Below are 10,911 nucleotides of genomic sequence, written 5' to 3' on the forward strand. Positions count from 1 at the left end.
AACGAATGCTGTTCCTGATCCAACTGGTCTGGGTGGGGCCTGAGATTCTGCATTCCTAACAAGCCCCAGGTGATGTTGCTGGCTTGAAGACACTTTAAGTAGCTAGGCCAGAGAGGTATTTCATTTGGCTGGCGTACAAATCAGTTTAAGCCATTTCATTTTCCTTCTATATTTCTAGATTTTCTATCAGGGGCTTCTCTGACCTTAATGCTGCCCAGTTCTCATTATGTCTCTTCAAGCTACCGCAATCAGTTAACACAAGGCATCCTGCCCTTCTCCACTTAGCTCATATAAAAATCCACAATGCATACAAACAGCCCCAAATAAGAAATGGACACGAAACATTAACTTATAACATAATGGGTTTATATTTAATATAGTACTTCTCATCAGGAGGATGTTACTCAGTTAATATCAAGTTTTTTTCAAAACATTAAATCTCTTTTCCATGTCAATGTCTATAGTTTTTTTTTAACATTAAATTTTTTTCCGCATTTCAGTATTAGATACACTGAATACATTTTTCTAAATGTTTTTTCCCTAGAGATAAAAGTTTTCCTTTTTGGCTGACTCTCTGATATCTAAATATAATATTAACTTGGGAGACAACAAAACAAAAATCTAATTAAAAAAATGGAGAAAAGACTCCTCAACGATTCAGGAGGCAGTGATTATAACCGAACAGTGGTGATTTCCTAAGATTCTGGGCAAGAACTTCCTTCTTCCTATTTCACATGCTTTGAGAGAATTCTAAGATTATGAAATATTACTTATGTAAATTTCAGCCATCTTACTTCTTTGACTACCTTTCTAACTAGCAAATTATAGGCTGCATTTTTCTGTGCATTATTTGTTGTAAAGAAAACATTTTTTTTTCAATTTATAAATGTATGTTTGTTGCCATTTCATGGAAACAATGAAAAATGTGAAACTCCCTTATTTACTGATTCTTGGAACCTTTCACACACCAAAGCTCAGGTTTAGCCTCTATAGCGCAAAGGTTTTCAGGGTGAGGTTTGACTCAGTAGGCCTTTCAAAGTCACATCTGTCCATTTCTTTTTCGTGCATATACCCCCAAGCAGGCACAAATGCCTGTAATGCTGAGAACCACACCTAACAAAAGGGCGATTGCATCACCGGCTTCTACTGCTTCCACAACAGGCAGCACCAAAAGCAGTGACATGAGGACTAAGGACAACTGTGTTGAAACTGAGGTCATGATGTTGGAATCTTGAGGGCTGAAGGTTCCTAGAAATTAAACATGGAAACAAAAAGGAACCATTAAAAATTCCTCCCTTTTCAAATGACAAAATGAACACATGACAAATAACAGGCCAGCCAATCTTCTGGATACTTTATGAATCATTTCCAATCCATCTCCTCATCTTATAGGTGAAAAAACAGAGGGACGTTAAAGACAGTAATTTGAGGTTCATCTCCCTATCTCATGATAACACTCTAAACCCAGGAATTTTCCACGATAATGCCAACACCTCGTGCATCAACCAAACAAAAATTGAACAGGAGTTCATAATTAAGAACAAACAGAAAAAAAGCACGAGCCACTAACTTGGAAACTTAAAATATCCTAGTGGGTAAAAATTGTACATTTTCTTAGGGTCTCTCCCATCCAGGAAATGCAGACAAATTTGGCAAAAGTCACACAACATATAACTCTGCGAAGTTGTGGGGAATTAATAAGACTTACCAAAGAAATGGTATATATAGAATTCTATCTGACTTGAAATCTTCCCTTCCTGGAGCTCCGGATGCTGAGATTAAGAGGTTCCACGTGACACGACCTATTATTAGCATGGGGGGTGGGGAGGGGGCGGAGAGAATGATTTAAAAATTAATTATTATTACTATTATTATTTTAAAGAGGCAGCTAGAGTCCGTGCAGAGCGTGGAGGCCATATGGACGGTAGGGGGATAGGTAATGAGGAGAGAAAAGTCTGTCCAACAGGGAACTAGACTTAAAAGTTGGTCAGTTCACCCACACAAGAAAAGGTAAAAAGAAACAGAACAGAGATAATTTCATTTCAGGACTTGATATTAAGATTTGAAAAAGAATTCCTACTTTGGCCCGGCAAGGTCCAAATTTGCTCCTGTTTTACAAATACACTGGTGCAACCTAAGTATCCTTTGGAGACGAGTTCGTACATTACCTTCTAGGAAGCAGCCATTACAGGAATGGCGAGGAGGGCGGAGTCTCCAAACTACATTTCCCACAATCCCTGCTGCCGCCGACTCCTGTGATGCCCCGGCGCGTTCCCCCTGTAAGTAGCAGAGGGCGTGACGGTCACGCTTTAGCGGAGGCGAAGAGTCGCGAACGCGCGGGACTTGCTTTCCTTGCCCAACGTTTTACTATTAAATAGATGGTTTCGTGTGTTTATATAAAAGCTCACTTCAAAATAAAAGAAATGATAGCAAGTGTTTTCTACCCTGTTGAGTCTGTAAGGCGCACATGTAATTCTGTCTCTTTCTTCGACTGAAATGACACAGCGGGGAGAGAGAACCCAAGTACAGCCCTCTGTTCCGGGTGCTTTTAAACCAGCGGCTTCCAACGTTTCTGAAGCAGGAAATCTCTGTCACCATCTTCCTAATGAAACATATGCCATTTATTAATTTTTTAGTCAATGGGGAAAAAGCGCGGTTAATAAGACATATCGTAAAAGGTTAAAAAACATTTGTAGTGCAAAACAAAGTTTAGGAAAAATGGGTTTAGCCCTGTTGCAGAAGATCTCTCAGGATTCAGGTCCTAAAGTGACAATCTATTCAAGAGTGCACTGCGGTGATTCCTTCCCACCTATGTTTTTGTGAAACCTCAGCCCCAAATGTCCCTACATATTTGTGAAAAGATGTAAAAATACTGCTTTTAAATCATAAAACAAGAATTAGTTATTTGTATATGTAAGTCGTAACCTTTCTGAAAGGCGCTCTTTCAATTGTCTGCTAACTGTGAACTCCTTACTGAACCTTTCTAGTCATCTGATCTTCTGAACTCTTTCATATTTACTGATTTGAAAATTTATTTGCTATCCTCACATTATAAATTATTAATGATGAGGGTTGGGTGTGAAGCAACCTGCCTGGTCTGAAAGTCCCCTGGTTCAGTCTGTTAGATAATGCAGGTACGTTCAGTTCAATGCCAATAATTAGCATGTATTCTTGTGTTGTCGGTTACCCTTTTTCTTACACGTTCCTAGTCTCTCTAGCAAAGATTTATATTCTTGGCTCCTAACCGGCACCCAGCAGGTGCTCAGTAATGTTGCCTAATAATAATAATGATTTGACTACATAAATGTGCCAACAAGATCTTATGAGAGACCGAGAGGTGCCAAATAAACCAAACCAAGGTGACTAGAAAATTGGAAATCTGAGAATAACTGCACAATAACGTCAGCATTGTTTCTCTAACCTTGATTATTTTAACAAGGTTTTGTTCATTTCATCCTTTGTTTTGAGCTACTTTCGTGCCTTTGTAATCAATTATATTTGGAATGGGAGTTATATTTTTATAGCTTCCAAAATATTCTCTCATATCCTACTGTGAACATTTTGTTTTTCCCTACATGTTTATTTTTCCTTATGTGTTTATTTTAGTTAGCTGAAGTCAGCAGAGACTACTTTAAAGTTAGTATTGTTACAGACTTGTTTCTAGGCACGTCGACATTAAAGATAATGGTTTGGTTTTAAGTTTATAGAGTCTGTAAGTGGCAAGAAACTTTCTCTTGAAATTATGATGGTTTTTATTAGTTTGTGAAATATATATTATATTTGGAAATGTCGATCTCGGGGGCGGGGTTCCAGTAATAGCTGATGTAGTTGCAAGGATTAATTTCTGGAGTACCATGAATATGATAATCTCCTTCACTGCTTTGACCTGCTCCTACTGTGTGATTTTTAACATGGCTTCACTCTATCTCAGTGAACTGTTATTTCCTAGCTGTAAACCAGGTTAGATATTTTGGCTAGATTGCTGACCAGGATAATAACTGCCATGTTGTACATGTTTGGTCTCTCTTCTAAAAAAGGCGATGATAGATGAGAAGCTGCTTCTGTGTCCGTCATCTGCCAACTACAAGTTCTGCCTGTGAACATTTCTGGTAGCAATGTGAACCACCAATTTTCTGAAGCAATGCTACACTCCCATTTTTCCCAAGCTGTATGAATGTTTCTACAGGCTTCTATGTAGTTGTTCTTTTGACACTAAGTGTCTAGGGTTATAGAATCCATAATTTAGTCTTTCGATTCAAACAAATCTGCGCCTACACCATCCTTTACTGAAATAGAGATCAATGGCACCAATGATACTTAAAGCACTTTACTTTAGTTACTTACCTGAGCAGTGGAGAGCAAAATTTTCCATCAGTTGTTACCCAGAAATGGTTTCAGAAAAAAAAAAAAAAAAGAAGTGGCTTCTGCTCATTTTTCTGTTAGAAGTGAGTCATTGGTAGGCCCTGAAGGAAGGCACCCCTGGGATCCATCAGAGGATGCAGGACAGGCCAATATCAGGATTTTGCAGTGACTGGTGTGTGTCAGGGAATTTATAAAACCCAGACTTCCTCATTAGCAATTGAGCCAAGCCAAGTGAGTCGAAACATTTTACTGGAGCTTCACAATTAAAAAAGACCAACCCAGACCTAGTCAGTATTTCCCATCATTAATAGGACTCATCACTGAGAATGTTAGAACTAACTACTCATTAGGTCAAAAGGATGGGAGAAGCTACACTTTCCAGAGCTGTTCAACTACTGCAGAAAACGTCTCCTGAGGCTAAGTACCTCTTGTACCAGCATTTACAGAAGTGTATGGGAGAGGTGCAAAGGGTCATTTTGGGCAAAGTTCCAGGCACCACCTAGAGCCCATTATGTATGTGGTCCTTACTCCCACTGGTGATCGTCATTTGTCTGTGGGAATCAATCACACACGTAAGCTTGTGGAGGATGGGGAAGTAGAGAAACCCCACTCATAGGCATGACAGATTCCACTTTTACTTATATTGCTGATCTTCTTGGAGTAGGTTAAAAATTACTGGATATGACAAAGTTCTAGTTTTGAAAAGTTGTGACATTATATAGCACTTTATCCGTGGTAATGGACTGATTAAGACAGGGTTTGGAGATCATCAGAGGTTGATTCCAAATTTACCTCTGCCACTTTCTAACTCTATAAACCTGTGCGAATTATCTAACTTCCTGAAACTTGAGTTTTCTCATCTGTAATAAGGGGATCACCAATCTTCATAGGGTTGTTAATGCAGATTGAATGAGGTGACATGTAAAGTGGCTCAGTGTAGTCAGTGTAAGTGACACTATTATTGGCAACAGACGACCTTTCAGAGATGGAAGTAGCTGATCAAATAATATTTATTAAGTGCTACACAAGGAAATTTAAAATCAGAATTAGCTTACATCATGAGAGATGAACAAACATTTATTATGGAAAGAAATATTTTCTTAGAAAACATGGTTTCATGCTGCATAGGGTCAGATTGATTGACATTTATATTTAACAAACACTTAAAATAGTGACTAATATGCACCAGTAACTATTCCACACATTAACAAATATAAGCCCCTCTACTCCTTAAAATAATCCTGTGAACTGGATACTATTATTATTCTCTGATGAAGAAATTTGTGGCATAGTTAAGTAATTTACACCAGGTCACATAACTAGCGAGTGGTATATATCCAGGAAATATGACAAACTTTATGCTTGTAATCATTGTCCACATACTGTTATGTGGAAAATGTCCACAGGATCAAAAACCATTTTAATTTTCTTTTTAATAAGGTGTTCTAATGTCACTTAGGAAGCCTAATCATGTTGACTACTTGAGGGGTTGCTGGTGTTTGTGTACTTCCCTCTAGGCCCTAGTTTGGTGAATGAGGGGGTGCCAGTATTCACCTAATTTATCAGTGGATTTTGACTGAGATTTAATAAATATGTACAAAAAAGTGTTTTTTTAAAAAAATTGAAGTATATTTGACCCAGGCGCAAAAGCACACATACTAATGAGCATAGATGTTCCCTGTCAACATAGATTGTGAAATGTTGGAAAATTTCAATTATCATGAAATAACTGAAGTCCATATAATATACAAAATTCAAAAAGAAAGTTAAAGAGACCCTTTGAAAATCTTTGCAAGAAGAAAAGATAACTATTGGGTATTGAGCCTAATACCTGGGTGATAAAAGAATATGTACAACAAACCCCCATGACACTTGTTTACCTATGTAACAAACCTGCACATGTGCCCCCAAAGCTCAAAAGTTAAAAAAAAAAAAAGAAAATCTTTGCTAGGGGTCAAGAGTTTAAACTAGTTCCTGCAAAAATGTAGGGAGGTTACTTACAATTCAATATGTGCATTTCACAGGGAAATATTAATTCCCCTGTGTAGACCAGGTGCTCATGATTAAGAGCTGGTAACCATGGAAACAAACAGCATGAAATTTATAAAATTAAAGACATGCTGGATAGAAAATGCAAATAGCCTAGGACAGTGAATCTTGCCCCAACCAGTCTTAGCTTGATTTCCCTTGAATTGAAAGACTTATGAAATTTCTGTCTGACCATTTTTTGAGTAAAATCACTCAATTTGAGAAACTGAATTTACACTTTGGATATCTCACTTTGTTCATTTGATAATGCCTTTTTGAGTCAATTTAGACATGTTGCAGTGTATATAAGGCAGAATGTATTGGTTAGCAGTATCTAGGGAGTGGTTACTTTTCAATTGATTCTGGAAGCTTAAATGAGTACTTGAACCTTTTATGTAGACATTTATTGTGAATTTCCAGTTGACATACTGTAAGTGATCAGTCACTTTTAGTTTCTAAATTTCTTTCTTTTGCTAAATCACATAGGTGGTCCAAGTAGAACACTTTATGGTAAAACATCAGTTTCTGTGTCACGGAATGATTTACTTATCTATGAAACGGTGAGTCAGATGGCAATAGTAAAGTTTCTTTACTCTTGCTTGTAATATTTTGATTGTTTATAAATCTATTCCTTGAGACCATTAAGACAACAGACTACTTGTCTGTAAATACTCTTAAGTAATGTTGTTTGAATTAAAAATCTTTATAATTTTTAAAATGACAAAAGATCTTACTTTCTGCAAGAATAAGTTTACTCAAGGAGGTTGCCAGATTTTCCATTTTACTTTAAAGATAATTTCTTTATTTTAAAGGTGGACTAGGTTATATTAAAAAGATTGCAACTGGTTCAGTTGAGGAAAAAGTCCGGTACAACACTATTTATAGTTTCATTTGATTTTGATTTGGACTCATTTTAATGCATTTTACGCTCTCGTTTCTCAGGAGAGTCAAAATAAGTAATTGACCTCAATCTGACAGCCAGAATGAAGCACTGCTTTTGCGAGCATGCCTATCAACACTCGTGAATGTATTTGTGGTGGTTATATAAGGGAAGGGACATAATCCTTTCATCTGCCCTGCTTCAGTAACTCCTTAATAGAATACCGTACGTATCTTTGGTGACCAGACATTAAAAGGGACCTATACAGACAGTAGAGGATCCAGGGAAGAGTGACAGAGTTTATTCAAGTTATCCAAAATTGGTCCTGGAAGAGTGTTCTCAAAGTGTGTTCTGTGTTTCACTTGCATCCCAATTATATGGGGAATTTATTTTAAAATGCAAAACTTTAAAATAAGTTCTCCTGGTAGTTCTTAGGTTCATTTGGTATTAGAGCCTTTGCCATTTTATGGAGGCTGATTATTTGGGAAGTGGTGACATAGGGGCAACTGAATGACATTAACCTGACGTTAAGTTAATGATGCATTTAACAAGACCCAGTTAGAATTATTCATCTTGCTTTCCTGGATCCCTTTTCAGTTATTGATGAAGTGGAAAATACAAATACTTTTTACTATTTGCGTATGTATCAAATGACATTTTTTCTTATCATTTCTTATAGCCTTTCATTTCTGTCTTTAAGTTTTTTTTATTTTTATTTTTCGAGGCGGAGTCTCGCTCTGTTGCCCAGGCTGGAGTGCAGTGGCGCAATCTCGGCTCACTGCAAGCTCCGCCTCCCGGATTCACGCCATTCTCCTGCCTCAGCCTCCTGAGTAGCTGGGAATACAGGCGCCCGCCACTACACCCGGCTAATTTTTGTATTTTTAGTAGAGACGGGGTTTCACCGTGTTAGCCAGCATGGTCTTGATCTCCTGACCTCGTGATCCGCCCGCCTCCGTCTCCCAAAGTGCTGGGATTACAGGCATGAGCAACCACGCCCGGCCCTGTCTTTAAGATTTAATTTTTTAAATATGTAAAACCATTCTAATGATTTCCATCATTAAAAATCAGAACCATATGATTCCTTGAAGAGAACAGAGCCTTTGCTAGCACTGAGAAGGACTCTGGGTAACAAAATGGACAGTACCTCAGTTATAAAAAATAACAATGTGGATGTGAATTTTATGTGGTTATTTCTCATAACAACCTCTGTCAAAGATTAGGACAAAGTAGTAAATGTGAGTCAATGAAATTGATCAGAAAGGTGTTGTGGGTTCCCAATATGTATGTTTCTGGTGACAACATTAACCAAAGATTGAATTTGTAAGGTCTTGGACCTATCTTCCCTGAACATTTCTTCTCTCAGTAGGTATTTGGATGAGAGCTGGATATCCTGGAGTGCTAGTATTCTAAATTGCTGGCTAAGGGCCCATCCATATGCTTTGGAACAGAGAGATAGTTATCCTATTATCTAACTAGTGAGATAGTTATCCTATTATGAAAATTAAGTAGCTCTAACAAGTGTCCTTCCTACATAGATATAGCTGGATAAAGTGGGGCTTGGGCCCAGAATCCTACCTCTTTTGGTTATATCACACTGATTTCTCATACTGTTCTTAGTATTGTAATACCCACATAGTGACAATCCACAAATACTTATTGAATAAGTTAAAAGCTAAGACTTTAAGGTTTTAAGATTTTAGCCAACATAAAGCTCAGTTTGCATCAACATGTATGACATAGGCACCAAAACAGTGATTATGATCTTCGGCTGCAGGAATTGATGTGAATTATCTAGAAGAGGGAGGGAAGCTTTGCTTTGCTATTTCCAGTGTGGGCTATGCCCAGCAGTTTGCTGTTCTCTTATGGGTTCCTATTTTAATAGAAACATTAGCAAACTGGATATTAACAGTATAGTGATGAGATTAAACTCATTAGTTGAAGAACATAGTTGAAAAACCATGGGATGTAAATGAGAAGACTCAATAAGAATGTCTGCCATTTTCAGTGGCTCATCCCATAGGAGAGACCATAAAAGAAAGAAATTGGACCTGTTCTAGATGGCCAGTGGGGGAAAGTAATGGGCATGTTTTTAGCTTGATAGATAAAAAAGCTCTTCTAATATTCTAAGAGGGAATTGGCTACCTCAGTGAGCAGTGAACTCTTGATCAGTCAGAAGGGTAGCTTAATGAACACTTGGCTAGGATGTTGTAGAAAGGATTCAGACTTCAAAAAGATAGTCATATTAGATGTCCTTGAAGCTTCCTTCTAAACCTGGCATTTTCTGATTCTCTTATCTCCTCCCCCCACCCACCCACAAGTCCTGTGCTGGTTGTCTGGTACTCATTACAAGAGCTTGTTTTAAGAATCTCTGAGACACTGTTATTTATCTTTCCAAAGGCTTTATTTTTAGTATTTAAGAATTTCTATATTTCTTTATTTGAAACTAGGAGAAAAATAGACTTTTTTCTACTTCTGAAAACTTTGGTTAATATTTTGTTAACATTTATATATACCTAAATATATATGATAGATTCTTAATATTGTTGTTAATATTTTAACATCAGCCTGTGTAATTGATACTAATTTCATAAAATATCATGTAGGCTACAGTGAACAGATGAAAAATGGGTTTTGTATATTTTATTTATACCAGCAACAGTTTATAATCTGAGGATCAAGATATAAGGTTGATCAAGCTTTTGAATGTGATATGTTCTGAAAGTGGATTTCTAATGGAATACCTACAAAATAGTTTTTTGCCATGAGTCAGAATGATCTCAACAGTCTTGTGTTTATCAAGTCCTTGTAGTATACATTTCTGGATGGTTCAATCTTAGGCCAAAGTAGGTTTTCCTATTTCTTCCTATTCTAAACAAGTTCTGTTTTTCTGGGAGATGAGCTATTTTAATTTAATTTTTGAGTGAGTAAATCCCTTAAGCATTGAAAATCAAAGTATATTTGACTTTTTAGCATGTGGGTACCAAAATATGTATAGTGTAAAGATCTGAAAGCACGTTGACACTGCCTATCACATTCTTTAGATGCTCAGCTCTTCAGGGAAGCAAAAACCTGAAAAAGGGAAACAAAGTGAAAGATTAAATATGTGATCAGTACTGGATTATATAAAATGTTTCTCGTTTGTAAATGAAACAATAATCAGTAGACAGGAAAGATTGCAATGACTACAAAAGTTCAAAAGTGAGCAGGCTATTGTTGTGTTCTTCCCTTGTTGAAGCACAACAGTGAGAGGAGGGCTACATTGACTCTTCTCAATCATTTTCTTTTATCCCCAAGTGTCAAATATTTCTTTTACTTTCAGTTGGGATTAAAATAGTATATTCTAGCCACAGTCTTGGTGCTTCCATAAGAAACTACACCTGCTGGGATCTTGTCAGGTCCTCGGTTACACAATTGCAGTACCAGAATTAGGCCTTAGATCTCCCCATACAAGTGTTTTTCCAAAATCCTGAAAGTTTTCAGCCCTCAGCCACTTTTCCTCACTAGAATGGAGCATGCATGGTTTGTCTTATGGTAATGAGAAGTGTTATGTGGCATGAGCAATGTTAGGAAGTAAAAGTGCAACTATTTCCTAGACTGAAGTTAGAGTGCTGGCCTACATTACCCAGTGGGAGACAGATGTT

The 10,911-nt window shown here is 37.2% G+C and overlaps 1 protein-coding gene across 2 annotated transcripts; it reads right to left on the reverse strand.

Annotated features, from left to right (window-relative positions):
• Positions 1-349: 349 nt before the first annotated feature.
• On the reverse strand, positions 350-2,258 carry SMIM30 (small integral membrane protein 30). Of its 2 annotated transcripts, none has more exons than XM_031013419.3 (3): positions 2,169-2,258; positions 1,709-1,802; positions 350-1,248 (listed from the first exon to the last, which is right to left on the reverse strand). In XM_031013419.3, exon 3 carries the CDS (start codon positions 1,217-1,219, stop codon positions 1,040-1,042), a length of 180 nt encoding a protein of 59 aa, XP_030869279.1. In that variant the 5' UTR covers positions 1,220-1,248; positions 1,709-1,802; positions 2,169-2,258; the 3' UTR covers positions 350-1,039. The 2 variants fall into 2 exon arrangements, with proteins under 2 accessions (XP_030869279.1, XP_055248471.1); XM_055392496.2 differs by having other exon boundaries at positions 2,081-2,195.
• Between the last annotated feature and the right edge of the window lie 8,653 nt (positions 2,259-10,911).

This window comes from Gorilla gorilla, chromosome 6 (assembly GCF_029281585.2).
Source record: "Gorilla gorilla gorilla isolate KB3781 chromosome 6, NHGRI_mGorGor1-v2.1_pri, whole genome shotgun sequence".
NCBI classification, from domain to species: domain Eukaryota; kingdom Metazoa; phylum Chordata; class Mammalia; order Primates; family Hominidae; genus Gorilla; species Gorilla gorilla.

Bases quoted from the DNA above. Each gene is read 5' to 3' on its own strand.
- SMIM30 (XM_031013419.3), bottom strand. From the start codon at position 1,219: ATGACCTCAGTTTCAACACAGTTGTCCTTAGTCCTCATGTCACTGCTT.